This window comes from Zonotrichia leucophrys, chromosome 1, assembly GCF_028769735.1.
Source record: "Zonotrichia leucophrys gambelii isolate GWCS_2022_RI chromosome 1, RI_Zleu_2.0, whole genome shotgun sequence".
In the NCBI taxonomy this organism is placed as follows: domain Eukaryota; kingdom Metazoa; phylum Chordata; class Aves; order Passeriformes; family Passerellidae; genus Zonotrichia; species Zonotrichia leucophrys.
In genome coordinates this window covers 29,181,559-29,201,755 of record NC_088169.1, presented here as the reverse complement: position 1 = coordinate 29,201,755, position 20,197 = coordinate 29,181,559, and the positions used below count along the sequence as shown (strand labels likewise).

Sequence of the window (20,197 nt, the reverse complement as noted above, 5' to 3'; positions counted from 1 at the left end):
GTCTAAACCATCTGAAATTTTGGATTTCCATCTTTCAAATGTTATCATGCCTTATTTTTCAACTTCCCTGTATTGTGAAGTAAAAAAGTAGAAAGTGAAAGGGTAGGAGAGAGTTAATAATTTAGTAGTTTTAAAATCCAAGGGCTGTTTTATGGAAAAACTAAGCTACTATTCTATATGCTTTCAGGACTAAAGCATTCTTTGAAATGCTAGCAATATCCTGAGGACTGTAAGAACAAATTAGTATAAATGTTTAGTTTTGTATTTATATCTAAAAATAACACATTCAATAAGTATCTCCTAAGGCAGCTTTGTCTTGTCTATGTATTTTGAAGTACAAAAACTTAAGTTTATACTTTGGAAAGTTTCCAGAACAGTTTTTTCAACAAAATATGGTTTCACAACTGCATACATGAAAAATCACAGTAGTAGTATATGTGGATAGAAGTTCCCTGTATTCTTTATTTTCTGCCTAGTTTTGCATCTTTACCTTCAGCTTCTGAATGTATATATATATCTTGATGTTCCAATCCAATATATACTGTGCTTATCAGACAGGTTTCTGGAGTCTTATCTTTGCCCTCAGTTTTCAGGTAGCTTTAATTAACTTCACTGGATAAAATGGCTGTGACTTTCTCTACAGTTCAATTTGTAAAAAGCTCCCAGGTTTTTATTTTTGTAGTTTTTCTTTATTTGAAAGACATCTTTGTTATGTTATCTAAGTTTGCCTTTTTTTTTCCTCCAAAGTCAAAATCTGACTTTAAATAATATTTTGTAATTAGTAGAACTTACTGGATATTCTGAATTAATATGAAACATTTGTTTTCTTGCTGAACTAATTATGTAAACTGTAGGATAGGTCTTTGTATTTCTATTTCCCAAATGTAATAACAAAAATGAGTTCCAAACTCACCCAAGTTCTGAATGTGGTTGTTGCCTACAAAAGACAAATGTACACATACTTAGCTTAGCTTAGATGTATTATAAATAAAACTTAATAAAATAAAAACCTTATTTGTTTTAGCACTGTTTTTTCCAGAGCTGCTAATCTTTCACTTTTCAAAGTAGATTTCAGTTGTCTCTTAGTTTGTACTTCTTTTTACACTAAAATGTATACTTCTATTTGTATTACCACCTATACAATCTTTTAGAATTGTACACGAGGGATTTCCTTATGTAAAATGTTATTTACAATTATAAGGTTAAATATTTTCTTATAGTTGCAGAGGGAGATTAGCTTTAAAAAAGATTGTCTGAACTATTAGATTTCCAGGCAGATTGAACACCTGTAAAATGTCTTTGTTCTCTGATATTTAGAAAGACAGTATTATGAAAGAGGTTTATAACTGCAGTTAGATACAAGGGAATTTTTTTTAGGGATTGTATATTGCTTTCTTGTCTAATCTTGCCTTCCATTAGAAATCCAGTGGGGAGAAGATGGCCGACCATTTCACTTCCTCTTTTACACTGGCAAGCAGTCATATTATTCATTAATGCATGTAAGTATGTTATTTGCAATAAATAATGTCAGCTCCCAGTCCAAGTGCATGTTATTCTAAAGGTGCCACCCAGGATCTCCTGGGTTTAGTTATGTTTTACAGAAGGCCATAATATCACATCTGAAGCTACATGCAATGTATATTATGAACTTTTTTATGTCACATTTAAGAGAACACGCTACATAATAGTTCTTCATTTAATTTTTGGTTCATTTTACAATTTTGACTGTGGACTGGTTTTGAATAGTCTGAACACTTTCCTGTAGGCTCTAACTGTAGTTGGTAGCAAAAGATTAGTAGTGGAGAGTGCACATACAACAAAAATAGCTAGTTCTAGCAAAGTTCATTGTAGAATAAAAAATAGTTCTTTTTTTTCCCTCTGTGAAGGGCAAAGCTATAGGAAATGTTATTTGTGCTGACATTTAGTGTGAAGAAAATTTGCATTTAAACTGCTTAATTGATTTTTGTAAGATGGTTCCATTCATGCAAACTTAAGGCTTTTTCTGATTAATATGGTTCCAGGAGTAAAGGATCTGCATCTTTTATCTTTATGAAAAAAGCTGTATCTAATAGAACACCACTAGACCCTGAGTCTTGACATGGGTTGTGAACAGACCTTTCTTATCTGTGACCCTCACTAGCACAAGCATTATCTGCTTCTTTAGAAGAGTCTGTGAGAAGACATTAATGTTTCTTACCTGTACTTAAACAAGACAAAAGCATTAATAATGTATAATATAATAATCAGAAATATTTAATTGCATATTCACATCAGATTTTGTTTCCTCATTAGATAGTTTTAAGAAGTTAGTTCTATGCTTAGTCAGTTGTCAGAAAAACAAACTTTATGGTCACAAATTCAGTGCACAGCTATACTGAGTATAGTGTTTTTATTAGAATGATCTGATATTTATTTGAGTTCTGTGTACCCAAAGGACAAAATCCCCTCTTGTCAGGCACATTTATTTCTTTGGGAGAATAAAAAACACCCCCACTTTTTTTTTTTTTTTTTTTTTTTTTTTTTTTTTTTTTTGTTGCTGACCTTGGGCAAATGAGCTTCTTGCCCTGGCAGAAATGAAATGAATGATAAATGTAGAGAGTGTCTTTGCTGAGTAATGGAGCTGCAGCATAGGCTTTCCACAGAGGTTTTCTCCTGCACAGCCCGAGGCAGCCCGAGGACCCCTGCTGTTCATTTAAATAGGTATGTCAAATCTGCCTCGAAACGCCGCTGGTTTGATCTGTGGTAATATTTGTGAAGGTTCCATATGGACTTGAGCCCCCTGCAGTGCTAAGAAATAATGTACAACGCTTCATGGTGCAGACGCAAATTTTCTCTGAAAAGGGATGCAATGCTGCGTTTTAGCTGTCGGAGAGGATGATGGAGCTGACGCGCTAGGCCTGTCAACTTGTTACACGGATGGGTTGCACACAGCAAGGCTGTGGAAAATCTGTGCCTTTTAACTTTTCTACTTAATCACGGTTGTAGCATTGCCTTTAGACTGTATGCTACATTAATTCTCTTCCTGCCTTCTGCCTTTCATCCCAAGTTTCACGGAAAAAAGTAAAGCATGCAGGTCTTGTAGAGGAGCCTTATCAAACAGCTGTCATCTGACAAGCCATTTGCATTTGTTTTGGCTGAAACAGAGCAACCCAAGGGCAAGATGTTTTGTTGCATTCCATCATAATGAAGAAATTACAAATTTTACAAGGAGCACAAGTTTATTTTTAGCTCTTCCAAGCAGTTAGCTTGCCTTGGAAATCTCTGAAAGTATAGTGCGCGTTTTGTTTCTGAGAGCGTGGCAACCACCTTCAAACAAATGGCCTTGACAAATGCATTTTTCATTAGTATAGGGTACTTGAGTGTTCTTCAACTGTTTCTGAATATTTTCATTAAATAGGCTTCTTTAAATGTAAATCCATTAAGTTAGATTTAACAGGATTTTTTTCTAAGTTGGCCAAATGAAAGCCAAAATATGCATGAAATTCCTAACATTGTTTTAACCACTTATTAAACTAATGTGTATTTAACAAAATGTGTTCCTTAGTCTCAAAGCTAATTAATTTGTCTAGAAAAGAGTTGTATATTAATACCGCCTAGTGTAAGTAATCAATCTGATTTGAAGATGTCTTTTAAATTGCTACATTAAATCTAATAAACAGGATAAACATATTATTTAACTTAAACTTGTATGCCATTAATTACATAGGCTCATGTGGAACCTGAATTTTATTACCTGTTAGTTATATAACTGGGCATAGCATTATTGTTTACTTAGTGCTTATAAAAAGTATTGTCCACTTACTGAAAATAAACTATCTTTGTCTGTATTGTAATTGCCAATATACATATTTGGCTTTCAATGTGAAATGAACTATTATAAGGGATATTTGTTACAGGCATTATTGTTATTCTCTTTGTTGAAGATGTCTTTTGATGATATTGTTGTTCTCCTTGTTGAATAAAGTTTAGCTATAGGGAAAAAGACCATTTATTTTTCTTCTGATGCACAAAAAACTATTTATTGCATGAAACACCATTTTGCAAATATTTGATAGTGCATTTGATCATCATTTCACTTAAAAGTTTTTTGGAATAATACCATTTTTGTAATGTGCAGAACAAGACAAAATGGTATCTTCATACCATTGTGCACAGGAGAATAGTAATTCCATATAATCATGCTTGTACATTTTTTGGAAATATCAGGGCTTATGGATTGAGGTAAATACTCTAACAATTGAGCATTTTAACTCTCAGAAATATTCCAAAACTTAAAACCATTCAAAGTGTATGCTGAACTCAAAGCACAAGAAACAAAGTAAAGTGCAAACTGAGGTAAAATGTGGGCTCTGCAGCATGTCTTAACTATAATGATGGCAGAATTTTTTTCCCCATAAAAATCTCTTTTAGGGATTCATTTGCTGATTTCTTCCCTATTTTTTTAGTGCAGAGTAAAATAATTTTTAATTATTTTAAGTGTCCTTGTAGAGATCTGAAATTTGATCTCTCTATTAGAAATGGAAGCATTTCAGTACATAGTCAATCTTCTAAAATCAGCTATTTTGATTGTGTAATAGCTGAGTTTACAAGACACACAGATGTGTACAGTCATGAATTGGACTATTGAATCCTCAAGTGATTAGTAAAATCTTCACCTGCCAGCTTTGAAAAAGCAAGTGTGTCTTCAGAAGCTTTCTTTAGCCATTGGGGAGTGAAGATTTGTCAGATAAATTATTGGGCATTACATGTGATTCCTGATTTTGCAAAGGCTCATCCACATACTTTACTTCACACGTGAGTGGTTCTTTCAGTCTGTTGGCTTTATCTCTATACAGAGATAAGATACATGCATCAATGTTTTTATTTTTTTTTAGTACTTCAGACCAAAATTTTATAGAGTTCCAAGTCCACTTTCATTGCCAGAAATATGTAGGAAATTATATTTAACATTTCTCTTACACTTGGAATTACTTTAAAATGCTACTTTTCAATGTTGCTTGACTTCATCTCCTGAGTAAAGGGTTCTTTGTCTGAATAGACATGATTGCTGTAATTTAACCAGAACAGTTTAAAGATATAATTTTAATTCTTAAAAGTGCACGTTCTTAAAACTTAAATGGGCTATGGAGTGTTGGTGTTCTTTGGGATTACCTAGGGAGGGTCTTCAGGAAAATTTTATTGTTGCTGCTGCTCTAAACCCTTTTGTCATTGTGACTGACAATTAATTTCTGAGGCTAGAAAGTGGTAGATCGTAACCCATATCTTATTTGCCTGTATTTATCAATCATTTCCAAATATGAAAAAATCCGTAAGTCTTCTGACTTGTGTCATGTTACCTGAAAATTCTTGAGTTGCTCTTTAGAAGCAATTCTGACTGTAGTATGTCTCTTAAGGTCACAGTTGTGATTACTTCCAGGTGTCCTTTTTTAAGGAGCTGTGTTGGAGCTGTGTTGAGCTCCTGTACTTTTGCTGACCATACTAATAAATAAATATGTATGCCAGAATGCATTGGAGGAGGATGGGTGGTTGTGAGGGGGCAGACAGGAGGCTGCTTTTGCAGGTAGAGTGGTGACCCCCTCTGCCTTTGAAGGCAAGAGGTAAGTCAAGAGTAGCAGTAAGGTGAAAAACCTCCATACACATTTATAAGACCTGATAAACCAGTACAGAATTCTAAGCATCTGACACCAAAATTTCATCTTTGTGCCTGGCTTGACTTCTTCCAGATGCAGACACTCACGGAGCTCACTAGATTCAATCTCTGACTGGACTGTTCCAGCTGAGCTCTCCCCAGCGTGCTGAGGAACAGACACAGCCCTCCTTCCCTTCTCTTTCCTCACTCTGTGGTCCCAAACAGAAGCTTCCATACTTATTCTTTACCAGTACTTAACTACAGATACCTAAAAATTGCTTGGTGCAGGCACACCTCATGCTCTCTAAACCAAACTGTGTCAGCTTTAATGTATAGGCAATAATTTTTGAAGCCTAATGCTCAGCTCTGAATGAGGTTGTTAAGATTACTAGAGTGATGTTACATAAATCTTGCCCACAGTAGTAATACTCTATCCTGTTTCCTTAGAGGACTATGGTTCTATTTGTGAGGTTTGGAAATACTTGAAAATAGGCTTGCTGCTCTTTTATGTAATGTTTCCTGTATTTGAGGATAAATAAACTTTTTTTAATTTGAAATTTTTTCCTAGTTCCTATCTGATACAGTTACCTCATGAAAGAGAAAGGATTTCTGAAAGGCTTGCTGCTATAATAAATGAATTCTCATGCTGTCTCAGAAGTGAACAATTTTGTACTTCAAGATTTTTAACTGTGGAATTATTTTTAAAATATTTTGTTCTATTGTGCCATTAAAAATGTCCTCAGTGACCTGCGTCAGAGACTTCAGTGAGTTGTCCCTATTTAAATGCTTTGAGTGCAGCTCAGATAACAATCTGTTCTTTGTTCATACATTTTTAGTACAAATATTTTTAGTGTATGTGCAGGTGTATTTTATATTAGTGAAAAAATCAGCTTGAACAGTAGGTGTTTATAACTAAGCAAGGGGCTTCTATTTTTTGGTTATTTTTAAGCTGTTGCAGATATTTCACTGCATCCTGTTATAAATCCCAGTTTTATGTCAAGAACTAGTATTTCATTAGTTAGTATCTGACAGCATAGTGATATCTCATGTTTCTTTCTTTACTGTTTTTTTTTAAGTAATACAAATAAAAATCCCCAAACTATTGTTGCTTTTTCCCATTAATTCTTACTTTTGTTTCTCTGTAGTATTTGCTAAAATTCATATTAGTACAGTATAGTAAAGTGACTATAAGCTTTCTGTTTCACTCCTAAATGAAAGTAAATTATTTGGCATAGAAGTACTCTGTTGTAGTACAACTGTCCTGTTGTTTCAATGTAATTTATAATTATTTCTTCAAATATCCTATTTACCTTTGCATTTGGATCACTGTTGTAATTAAGAGTATTAGAGGTTATATTTTAGAACAAGTAGTCTTTATAAGTTTCTGAACTGAAAAAAAAACCCTAAAATCACTGTCACACCATTTTTGAAAATAATAATATAGCTAAGAATTTTGAGAAAGCTATTTAAAAATACTGAAAATTCAGAGGAGGTCCATCTGCACAGTTGAAAGAACAGAAATGCTTACTGTGATAAATGTGCAACTTTGTATCCATGTAGATTTACCAGGGTAAGAAGTTGTGACTGATGCAGACCACCAGTAAATCTGACACTTCTACATGTACAAAAATCCTAACTAAATGAAATTAAATACATCTTAAACCTTGTCAGTATTTTGAGGAAGTCAAACCAAAATGTGAATACACTGATGAAATTATTGTGCAGTATGTTTTGGAGTTGCATTCATTATACAAATGTAGTTATCTTTCTGTATACAGCTGAGATTTTTTTTTACAAGCTTTTGTAAGACAAAAATTGCAGAATTCAAAATCAGTCATTTTTAACTGCACATGATTTTTTTTTCAGAGCTCTGCTTGTTTTCTGACCTCTGTATTTTAAGTGTTTGAAAAGTAAAAACCATTTAAACATGTGTTTTAAGTAGCAAAATTTAAATATTGAATGAAAAAATCTATTTAAATACTTCTTCCATATGCATTTAAGGAAACATATGAAAAATTTCTGAATGTTCAGAAACATCAAGACCAACTGACAGCTCAAAACCTTCCTCTTCAGAAGGAAAAAAGGTAAGCTTCCAATTAGAATGAATATTGGTAGTAGTTTTCTTAATGTGCTTTCATATTCTGTTTTGGCACTTCTGGTAGTTCCCCATGCTACCTGCCTTCTATTCCACAAACACATTTTCAGACTTTTGCTCTGTTCCTTGTGTAAGGAATAGAAGGTAATAGAAATTACCATATTTGTATGGTAATTTCATGTTGAAAAATTTTATTAGATATATGTGGAGCACTCACTTCTCATTGTTAGAGTAGAGGAATCCCATCTATTTCTCTTACTCTTTAAACTCTCTGTGCACTTTTTTTCCTTTGCTTTGTAAAAGTTCTGAAGTGTGATTTGAAAATGAACAGAAAATATCCAGAATTCTATGTTTCTATATAAAACATGTCTATTCATATATATGAATGTTTTATATATATATATAAAACATAAATTCTGTATGAATTTTTCTAATTATGTGTTTTATTAAAGCATTTTGAATAAAGGAGGTAAACTTTTTATAAAAAAGCATGGGCTTTTAAAGTGCCAACTACATTGTTCCTGCTTTTAAAATCTCAAGATCTAAGGCTGAGCTCTTTAATAGTCTTTAATTATGGTTCTTGAATATTTTAGCTTACCAATATTTGTATATAAGAGTCTCAAAATACTTAATTTCACTATTTTTCTTCTAATGCTTTTGAACAGAAATCATCAAAACCTAGTAATTTTAGAAAAGAAAAAGAGCTCATTTGGCTGGATTTCTTTAGTTATTACCACTATTAGTGAATGAATTTAGTGTCTGTTTTTTTTCTGTTTAACTTCTCTAGTATGCACAGCAAGCTCTTCATCTAGTTAGCCACTGGACAGAAAAGCTCCATGTCAACCAGAAGCTATGGGAAATCTACATTTGCTGGTTTCTAGGTGTATCCAATCAGGATATGTTTTTAGGTGCTGTTTGCTCCTCTTAGAGTGTAGTCTTGATTTTTTCTGAGATTTCTTGCAAGGATTTTAATTTAGAAAATTAAGTTAAGCAAGTGTTTAAAAGAAATGGCTGCAGTTAGGAAGTTTTGGTTTAGGCATTTACTGCTTTACTGTATAATTATTTTTCCCAGTCCCAAGTTGTTTTTATCTTTGTTCTTGCTGTGTATTTTCTAGCCAGATTTATGCATTGCTCCAGGAGCACATCGTGTTGGTTTGTCACTTTTTCATTTCAGCCATTTGTTATTTATGTTAGGAAGAGAAAGGATTAATTTGCTGAGATTATTTCAATTTCTTAAATAACAGAAGTTCATGTTTCTTCATGATATAAATAGCATTCTGTGACCCACAAAATGTTTTATTACAGATTTGTGTTAGGTTCTGAGCAGACAAGAAAACAAATGAATTTAGTTTCTTGCTGCATGCTGCTGAAAAATAGCCTGACTCTTCACGGAGCTCAGCCAGTGGATTTACTGATGTGAAAAACAACCTAAAGCTAGTCAGAGATGAAAGGTTTTTTCCCTGGTAGGTTTATAAAGCTCCGAGTATTTAAAGAATTCTGGATACTTACTTCTCACACTGGATATGGTACTTCCTCTGAGATTAGTCTGGATAGGATAATTTATCTCCTAAGTATAGGCAGAGGGTTAGTGGGAAGGGCTGTTTTTTTTGTCTGAGAGGCATGGAGTTAGGGGTTTGGTTTAGGGTTTTTTTCCCAGAAAATAATCTATTGTGAATCCATTCTGTAATATTAACTGTAGGGTTAGGACCTGATCTGAACTACTTCAAGTTTATAGCTTTTCACGTGCAAGAAACTTTTTCCAGCTTTAGTGGAAATAGCAAGTAACAGTATGTAAATGTAAGTATATACCTATATATACTAGGTCAGGATTGGAAGCGTTTTAAAATCATTGTTAATATCTGCATTGTTTCTAAATAATCCTTTCTCACGTCCTGACTCAGAAAAGCATTAATATGCATGCTTGAGAAGTAGTACTCCTTAAAAACACCTTCAGAAGGAGTGTTTTACTGAATCACAGCTTCCTTCATGCTGCTGAAAACACTCTTTCTAAAAAACCCGAGGAGTTTAAGAAGCTAGTTACATATTTGCTTTAAATTTACCTGGTAATGTTGGTATGTATTTTTATGACTGTTTAGTTGGTCACTTCATATCATATATATTACAAAGATCTACTTCAAGATTTTTCTTTGCCTTAGCATCTCTCCTGTATGAGGCTGTTATCTTAGAAATTTCTGCTTTTGCTGCCATCAGTGCAGTCACTGTGCTGAGCAGCTCAAGATTCCGCAGTAGATAGAACACAGGGTGTCACTGCTACGTTAGTACATTGACTATGCTTACTGCTAGTGCTGCTCTTTATATTGATCAGAAGAGTAAAGACCAGTGGCAAAAGAATTTGATTTCAACATTCTGCCTTTGATTTTGCTCTGTGCTTCTAGTATACCAAATTTTTCCTGACAGCAGGCTTTTAAAAGTAAGTCATAAGCTGGGGGGAAGATCACTTCCTATTACAGTGTTACTTTAACTCAATCTCTGACTTCAATAATATGAATAATGCATAGCTGATACTCATAATGGTCATGTGGTTAATTCAATACATGAAGTTACCACACCTTTCAAAAGGCAAATCTTTTAAAATTAACGTATTCCTTCTCATGTTTACTACAGGAATGTGATCTGCCTTCGTTTGTAATGGGAAATGTATTTCTGAACAAAGACTGACTGTATGTGTGGTCTTTTGTGATGTAACTCTATTGCATGGTTAATTAAAAGAAGAATATATGTGATATTTTAAACAGAAACCTGGCTGGCAGCAGATGGCTGACTAAGATTGAATTGGAAGAAATGTTGTTAGAAAAAGTGTCAGATAATGATGTAAGTAATTAATGTTCCCTATCTTAAGGAGGCTTGTGTCTTAAAAATATGGACTCTGGGTGTGTTTTGTGGATACTGGAAAGGTATTGTGCAGAAGGAGGTGCTCTTCAAAAGAGTTTTCTGTCTTCTGATGAAGTCTGTATATGTTCACAGCACTGTCACATCCATGTTGTTTTGAAGTGACTTGTGTAGACATTTTTTATCTAGCACAATACAGAACTCTTAAGAACTTTCCATTGTTATTACCATAATTTGGTTTTTCTCCTGGCAACATTGTGAGACCTAGAGCACTTGTTCCTTGTTATCTAATTATGTGGTCAGGAATGGGTTATAAGTATTTATTATAGAAATAATCATTTATTGTAGTTACAGATGAAAAATAGACAGGGCTACAACTGCTGTTACTAATTGTAGAGAAGGGGTAAATATTCAACACGGGGAAATGCAATGGATTTGTACAATAGCTAACCTGCACAGAGTTATTTAATGTTAAGGATGACATGGTAATGGTAGAAAAATCACAGAGGGCTTACTAGAAATAAGGAGCCCTTTTTCTTAGTGATTGACTACAAAATCAAATAACAGAAACAAGACAAAAAGCTGTATAGATCTGTGGTTTGATACAGATATCTCCTGTTACATTTTCCTTGGTATGAATATGGTGGGAGGGAGGAGTTTTGCAGTTTCCTCAGTGTCTGCCAACTGTATCACTCTGTAGGTTTGGAATTATCCTTTCCATCTATCTCTGGGTATAAGACTATTCATCCTAATAGTCATACACTTTTTTCTCACTCAGAGCTTTTCCCTGCAGTCCCCTGAAGAGCATTAGATTTTGTCACAGCAGGTTCAGTCTATGTGGCCAGCTTTTGGAAGCTTAAATATGACAGTACCAGGGAATGTAACTCTATTTGTCTGAACATTCCAAGTGTTTTCTCACCTAGAAGCAGTGTTCCTCAATCTTGTCTGTCCTGTGAACAACAGCTTTGCAAAAATAACATAACAGCAGCAACCATGCCCTTTGCTCAGTTGTCATCTGGAGCAGTGGCATGTGATGGCTTCCTTGTCTGTGGGGGATATAAAAAGGTTTCCAGCAGATTGTGGTCCATAAGCATCAGTTAGAAGTAGTTGTTGCAAATTCTCCATCCTGATAATACTCAGGAGACTTTCTCTACCTTACTTGCAGTAGAAGCCATTAAGACTTCAATATTTTCAGTAGCTCCTGCATTTGGAATGGCTATTTTTCCTCTCCAAGTGCCAGGTCTAATTGTACAACCAAACAGTTTGGTGTTCTTCACTGCTTGGTTTTAGTACATTCTGTACATGAGTACATTTTACATCTGTGAAAGTACATTGCAATAAACTTCGAAAAACCCCAACCAACCAAAAACCTACACTAAACCTTTCTCTGTACTGGCCTCTCCCATGTAAGGCTACAAAGTCTGAGTCTATAGTAAAATATATTGTTTAAATAAATTTGAAATGTCTCAGTATAAGCTGCCAGTCTTTCCTGCTCAAATTCTTACCTTTTGCCACTGCAAGAAAAATTTCAGTGGTGTTTACATTATTAAACAAACTCAGAGCTATTGAATTTTTTTTCCTTTTGCACTCTCCAAATGAGAACTGTTGCAAGTTTTCTACTTCTATAGTATCTATAATTTCTACATGTTTTTATTTCCATATTTCTGCTCTTCAAAGGCTTTACCACAAGTCGGTGTCATATTGTTAGGTAAAAGTAGTTTTCAGGGACTATTATTAAGTTACAAGAAAAGTAGTAATTTTTGCTAGAGAAGACTCTGGTAAAGGAGAAAAGAGCAAGTACTTGTAATAACTATTTGTAAGTGAAAAAAACTTCAAAAATCAGTTTATGATATCTATATGAAAAATCCTTTTTTGATGGTACGATACCTTTATATCTGGTGACAGCTGTCTGGAGCTCCTGCCTGTAACACTTGGTAACAGGACATCCCAGCTTTTGGTACAAATGGGTTAACACACTGGTGTGTACTCTTTAATGTTGAAGAACTTTGGAGGGAGGTATAAGGGGGAAGGAGAACCACACAGTAGCGAAGGATAATTTATTTCAAGAGGTTGCCCTTTAAGTCAAGTATCTCTTGAATTTTTAAATACCTTGATTGTTCAGTTTTAAAGGAAATCATAAACATTAAAGTAACTCAGCTTGAACAGCCAAAGATAGGCATTTTTTTGTATATGTTATGAAATATAATCATTTGTGAGATTCAGTTCAGTGAAATAAAATTATTTCCAAATCAGGGAATATGCTGACTTACTAAAAAACAAGTAAAAATCTTTTCCTATTTTAATAAGACAATAATAAAATAATTAAGACATCCCTCCAGTGTTTTTTCTTTCTTTTTTTTAAGTGAGATGAACTTCATTCTAATACAGTAATCCTTTGTTAAAAAGGGGTTGGTTATGCTTTGGAGTATAGTTTAACTGTTTGCTGAAGAAAGAACTAGATGTCTTTAGTCACACAGAAAATGATGCAACTGCTTGCTGTTCTTAAATCAGCATGTAGGTGCAAAAATGTCATCTTGTCAGAAATCATCAATAAAAGTGAAGTAGGAAAGATCCATTAAATAAAAATAGAAAGTTTTCGCAAATGCAATTACACTTGCATACTTTAATGAAGTCTTGTTGTCTTATAGTATTCAAGATTTATTCAACTCTTACAAAAATTGGCGACATTGCCATGTGCTGACATCGAGGAGAAGTACATACAGAAGTTTTCCAAAGAAGTTCCTGCACAGTTGCAGAAGGTGCTTATTGAGCCCTTGCAGCATGACGAGCGAGGAGTGGCCTTCAGCACTGGGGAAGGTAATCATTTCTTGTTGATTTGTAACGATGCAGACTTTATTCCTCTTCACACTGCTTTCTTTATTCAATGTACAACACTGCTGAAATTGTCACTACTTCATTTTATATGCTCATATATATGTATACTGCATGTATAGCTGTTAGTAATGTTATGGAACACCAAGTTAAGACAGGGACTGGTCAGAAAGTACAAATTTTTGGCCCAGACTCATATCATCTGGTTTTTATATGTATTTTTATACAGTGATAGCTTTGTAGAGAGGACCCCATTGGGTTACAGGGTGTAGGATACAAAAGGACTTTGAATTTTGGGCAGAGCTGACTGCTGAACATAACGAGTAGAGGACTGCACAAACAAACATCAATAGTTCCATGGATGTAACAGTGTTGTTGCTTAGTATAAAAATGGCATGATTAGACTAGTAAGTAACCTTTATCATGATTTTTGTAGGCAGTCCAGCAAGGGGAAACTTTGAAGATGCAAAGAATAAATTGCAAGGCATTTGGATATTTACAAACACCTAGGAAAATGTGAAGAGGAAATTTCTAAATATGGGACAGAGATGAACAATGGGATATTGATCATTCATACTGAGATGGACGGGGTGTTAGACAAAAGCCATGAAGGTCTCTGTATCTCCTAAACACAGCCTGTTATGTTTTCATTGGAGAGACACACAGCTGGAAAGCAGTAATAGAAAATAGAATATGAGTGATTGCAGGGAAAAAATGTGACATAATATGTATAGAAAAGGCTGATGATTTTCTGGACAAAGCATGTGTACACACACTTTATGCTGTACATTTAAGAGGAATCTTAGAGATTATGAGTATTATGCAGTAGGCAGCAGATGATAATAAGAACAAAGGTCACAGAGAATTTGAGGGGCAGAATGGCTAGAGAGCTGCTTTACCTGGGTTGTTTTCAAGATTACATGACAGCAAAGATGTGAGAGCAGCAAACTGTGATTTAATTTGCACTGATTTTCAGTAGTATCTTCAGAACAGTAGTTAATGAAGTTTGATGAGCATGCAACCCATGTGATTTAAGAAAAACCACCGGGTTTAATAAGTTCAAAACCAGTCTTGTTTGTGCCCCATCACCCCCAAAATGAAGAAGAATGTCTTATTTGTTTCATAATTCCTTTATCAAAATGATTGCTTCCTTTGTGCTGAAGGAGGTTGGTTTCCCAACACACACTTCTCCTCTGCTTAACAGACATTGATTAAAATATACTGAAAGATAGTTGTCCTTTGTTTGCATTTTTTTTCTTACCTCAGCCTGTAAAACCAAACAGCTGGCACTGTATGAATGTGATGAGATTTGTTTAATTACTTGGGCACTTGAAGTTCTGGAGAATATTGAAGCCTCATAAAAGATTTTGTTTAATTCCTTTAAGGTAAAAGAAAAACTGCCAGAGCTACTGCAGTAGTTTATGACAATGGGACTGGAAAAATTACAGTGAATGGAATAGATATTTTACATTACTTCCCAGTGCTGCAGGACAGGTGAGAGCACTATGAAATGCTATATTTTACTGTAATTAAATTATTCCAGCAAAAGTAATGCCATACAGTTACACCTTGATGCTATGTTGAGTCTATGTTCTTGTCTCTGTATACCTGTGTGTTTCATAAAAATGTGTCTTGCACTTCCTCCTAATTTTCAGGAGTTTACTGATAGACAATCCTTGCTCTGTGCTCCTTGCCTCACCTTTTCTGAAGGGATGCAAAAAGCAAGAGGACGGAGTGTTCTAATAGTTTAAATTTTAGTCCCCTTATAAAGGGCTTGAATTTTATTTTAAAGATTAATAATAAGCATTATCATTTCTAAGTGTTTCACAAGAGATTTGTAAATTGCATGCATGTGTAATTACTCTGGTATACAGTAACATAGTGGAAGCAAACAAGGTGAGGTTTTTCATATAAAGCTTCAGATTTTGGAGGATGTGCACAGTCTGATATAGAGAAGACTTCTCATTAGGCTGACATAAAGTTTCTATTCCTAATGTGATTTTTATTTTTATTTCATATTGTGGTTTTTAAGCTCAAGAGTAAAGGGAGAGGTTGCTCAGTTTCAATATCCAGAGCTGGTGGATCTTGGCTTCCTTAGAGAAGCAGTGGAATAAAAGTTAGTTGTAAAACTGATCTTAAAGTACATACCATTGGCCGTTGGAATATGCTCCTAGCTGCTAATTTCCTATTGATTTGGATGAGATATCAATGTCTTTCTGGATCTCTGCCCAAAAGTTAACTATGTTTTTTAATATACAATGATAAGAAATGTGCATAGGAAAGAACTTTATGCACATGAATTTTTAAATTTTTCTTCTTTTCTTTTTTTTTTTTTTTTCCCTTAGGGAACAGTTATTGTTCCCTTTCCAGTTTCTTGGCAGAATTGGAAAACATGATATGGTTTGCACAGTCTCTGGTGGAGGAAGATCTGCACAGGCTGGAGCAATACGTTTAGCCTCTGCAAAAGCCTTGAGGAGTTTTGTGACAGAAAAGGAGGTGGAATTCATGAGGCAAGGTAGGAATTGAAATTATTTCAATGTTTCTTAATGTGTTTCTGGTAATTAACAGAATTAATACAAGGATCATTAAGGATCAGATTTGAGTAAATAATCCCAGTGAAACCTTGTGTATTGTATGAAAGGGATGTGCATTGATTTATAGACTGTTTTCACTTTTTTTCCTAGCATCATTTCTGTACGTATTGGATGACTTCTCAAGCATTTTTCCATCTGTTCATGACCTCTTTTAGGTCTGTTAACCAACTTATATTGCCTCAACATAGAATCACAAAACATGAATTGTGTTCACTACTAAATAAATTTGGATCAGACATTAGTGAGCTGTAAGATACCGAGATTGTGGTTTGTTTTGCTTTGCTGGTTGCGTCTTTTTCATGTTTTAAAAAGTTTTCTTCTCCAACATAAATGCCGGAGGGTTGGCTTTGAAGAGAGAGTAATGAGCAACATAGTGCATGCAACTAGCCAAACTGAGGGAGCTTCTTTCCTCTCTTGCAGTATTTAGTGTGTACAAGTTACCTAGGATAAGATAGGATTTATTTAGATAACTGCAGGATTTGATGCTTCTCGATGATGAGATGCCTATGCTGTTTCAGCAAATGCAGTTATTAACTGTGAGCTTTTAACTATGCTCTTTCTGGACTAGTAGCAAGAATACCTGCTTGTATTAGTGGCAGAACATCTGTGATTTTTTCACTGTATTGCCAGCCATGAAACAAAAGCTGTATTCATGCTTTGCAACAGGTTTCTTTGACTGTACCCTTTCAACGCTGGCAAGTATAACTTGCTAGGAAAACCCTTGTAAATAGACATTGAGTTTGGTATCTTTACTGAGATCAGGTAATTGTGAACATGTTTGGGACATTGCCAAGTATACTTTTAAGTATATTTATATATATGAATGTATTTGTACTCACAAGTAAATGTACCACATAACAGTGGTCTTCAGAACAGGGAATGTGCAACTGATCCATTGGGATTCAGTAAGAATGTGCTGTATATAATTCATATGTGAATAAATACATATATTTGGGAGTACATGCTCAAAAATGCTGCTAGGACTGCATGATCAAAAAAGTTTGAAGACCACTGCTTTAAGGGCTTAAGTAATATGGGTAGATAGGAAACAATGAGTGGTTATTTTAGTGGTGTGTAAAGGAAAATATGAATGAAGTTCAGTTACTAAAGAGAAGTTAGAGGATCTGATGACACTCCTTTGAGTGTTTTGTGGTTCTGAACCTTTAGCCCTCTGGATGATACAAATTATGTTAGTCAAAGTCAGAGTTATTTGCTCACACATAGCATACCTGTAATAGTAACTGGGAGCAGTAAATAAATGGGTGCTTTTCTGTGCTTTGTAGCTGGATTACTAACAGTTGACCCACGTGTGAAGGAACGAAAAAAGCCTGGTCAAGAGGGACCCAGACGGAAATTCACCTGGAAAAAGCGATAAGTCTTGAGTATTTAAAGAGTGACAAAGTGCTACCACAATTTCAAAACATACTGATTTATGATTTAAAAGTGTTGTATGAATATATTTAGTAATAAAGACTTTTTTCCCCTTTATAATTATTATGTCTTCTGTTTAAAGAGCAACAAACAACTCTAAATTTGTTTTAAATTGTGGAAAATCATGGTGCAATTTGGAGTGCTAAATCTAAAATAGTCACCAAGTGCCAACTTTGCATCTTAACTCCAATGAAGTCAATAACAATTTATGAAACTGTTGGTGGATTATAACTTCTAAAAATCAGTTTATTTGTTTAATGATTTGGCAGTTTAAATTCTGAAATTAGGCAGCCCCTAACCAGGTATTTGGACATCTTCAATGTGCCTCCTTTTGTGCTCACAGGTATCTGAGGATAAGCAACAACTTCCTGCCTAAACTGTGGTGGAGTTGAGAAGCCAGTGAGAATAGTACTGACAATTGAGGGGATGTTGAGAGAGGAACTGTCACAGAGGATAACCTTTGCCTGTGGAATCACTTGTCTCCAGGATGCTTCCCCAGGTTAAGTAGGGAGTGATTCAGAACAAGTACCTAAATTTAGGTTCTCTGAATCATCCTCTGGAGGAGTCAGTTTTTCTGTTCTTCCCCCAAATGCAGAAAGAGCTGGAGGGATTAAGCTGAAGTTGTCTTTTGGAACACTCTTCTCCACCCCTTAAATCTCAAGGGGCCTGTTCAAAGAGGTGTGTTCTGAATCTGAATATGGCTAATGCACAAAGATAGCATTGGACTCCTTGCCAAATACAGTCATAACTTTTCTGTTTTAAAATCAGAAGCAGGAGGTGATGACAGTGCTGCCCACCTCCTGTCTATAATTGTAGCCTTCCAAAATAGATTAGTGGTTACAGTGCTCACCCAAAAGCTTAAGGTTTTGGTTTATTGCCAACTTCCTTCCTGGGACAGAGATCAAATACTTTCAAGGAAGAGCATATCCTTCATCTATCCTGTAGAAAGTGGACCACAGCAAAAAAGAAGATAAAGTTTATTTCACAGGAAAGGCAGAAAAACACAACTCAATAGTTTTAACAACAGGGCGCTTTCCAGCTTTCTTTTAATTTAGAACACTTCAGTACTTGGAATTCTTTCTCCCAGCCAGAGTTTTTTAAGCTCTAGAGTACCTGCTCTGCTTCTTACTTGCTGTAGGTCATACCAAAAGCCACACCTCAGAGGTCATAAAGGGTGCCAGCAGATCACTGCAGGTGATAAGCAACTGTAAGTGATGTGTACAGTCATTATTTCCCAAGCGTCATTCAGGGGGCAACAAATAAATAGACCTCGTCTGCTGAGCAAAACAGAGGAGGTCAGAAACTGGGTATGCATTCTTGACTGACGTGTTTGTGATTCCTCTTCCCAAAGCCTGTGCTTCTTTTTAGCTTTCGCTCTATGAGAATACTCTGTAAACTTGGACAAGATTCCTCATTGCTAAGGTAGTACATCTTTATCAGAATACATAAGGCTAAAATTACCTGAAAGGATGTGGTAGTAAGTTGGGTGTTGGCCTCTTTTCCAAAGTAGCAAGTGATAGAATGAGATGAAACTGCCTAAGGTTGTGCCGGGGGAGGTTTAGATTGGATATTAGGACAACTTTCATCACCTAAAGGCTTGTCTAGCACTGGATCAGACTGTCCAGGGAAATTGTGGAGTTTCCATCTCTGGAGGTATTTATAAGACATGGGGATGTGGCACTTGAGTACCTGGCTTAGTGGTGGACTTGGCTCTGCTGGATAAATGGTCAGACTCTGAATTTAGAAGTCTCTTCCAATGCAGAAGATTCTGTGACTGGTTAAATTGAATTCAACAGCTGAGGCAATTCACCTCTCCCTTTGAAAAACAAATGGGGGTTTTACATGAGAGATTCTGCACTAAGGCAAATACAGAAAGGCTTAACTAGCACTTCTTTAAATTTAAATCTGAATTGCTTCTGTGTAGCAAAATAACTCTATGTCATGTATCAGTAGAAGTTGTGATTTTTAATAAAAACATCATCCATGCTGGCACAGGTACCTAAGGATCCTTTTGCTGTGCTCACTTGATGAAATGAACATAACCATAATCACATGGTCTTGAAGGTGCTAGCTGAAGAAGATAATGAAGATTAAATAGTAAATTTGTATCATTTTCTCAAATGAGAATTGGTCAGTTTGGCCACATTACTTGCCTCATTACTAGGCAAGAAGCTAGAAGTGCAACAGCTTATCAGTGCTTAAAACATGCAAAGCCTTTTATTATCATGTTTTAAAGGAATTATTAGTGGTTTACCTCTCAGAAAAGTATACCCATGGCCTTTTATGTTTTAACTGAGCAAAGAAAATGAGATAAAGTTTCAGAATTTACCGCAACTTTTTAGGAAAGTCGCTAGGAATACTAGTTAGTGCTATGCAGCCAAGTCACTTGCTTAATAGCTACCAGTTCAGGCTTTCAACTAAATCTGAAAGTGAGCCAAAAAGCATTTTTAAAAGAGAAAAACAAAACGCAGAATTGTACAGTTTTTTCATTTGTAGGAAGTTCCTCTCAATCATCAGCAAAATATGTCAACATTTAGGAGTTAGGAAGTTAAATTGTTGTATTAAGAAAAATTACTATTATCTGTAGTGTTAAAGCTGATGAAAAGGTGAAACTAGCATTTTTTTCACTCGTACTTGCAGACATTAGAACAAGTATCATGTGGGAGAACCAAATTTATCAGGGTTCTTAATTGTTGCTTATGACAGCAGAACAGCAGTAGAATCAATTCATCAATTTGAATAATCTGTTTTAACTTCCTGCTCCTC

At 35.0% G+C, this 20,197-nt stretch overlaps 1 protein-coding gene across 2 annotated transcripts in view; it reads left to right on the top strand.

Moving 5' to 3' along the window:
• The window catches only part of MRPS9 (mitochondrial ribosomal protein S9), a 33,823-nt gene extending 16,329 nt beyond the window's left edge, over positions 1–17,494 (top strand). For both annotated transcript variants that reach the window (XM_064710195.1, XM_064710203.1), the window contains exons 5-11: positions 1,420–1,499; positions 7,631–7,713; positions 10,481–10,556; positions 13,223–13,391; positions 14,792–14,900; positions 15,752–15,921; positions 17,284–17,494. In XM_064710195.1, coding sequence (XP_064566265.1) covers positions 1,420–1,499; positions 7,631–7,713; positions 10,481–10,556; positions 13,223–13,391; positions 14,792–14,900; positions 15,752–15,921; positions 17,284–17,375 — 779 coding nt within the window. In that variant the 3' untranslated portion in view covers positions 17,376–17,494. The remainder of the gene's footprint in view (positions 1–1,419; positions 1,500–7,630; positions 7,714–10,480; positions 10,557–13,222; positions 13,392–14,791; positions 14,901–15,751; positions 15,922–17,283) is intronic.
• The last annotated feature ends 2,703 nt before the right edge of the window (positions 17,495–20,197 follow it).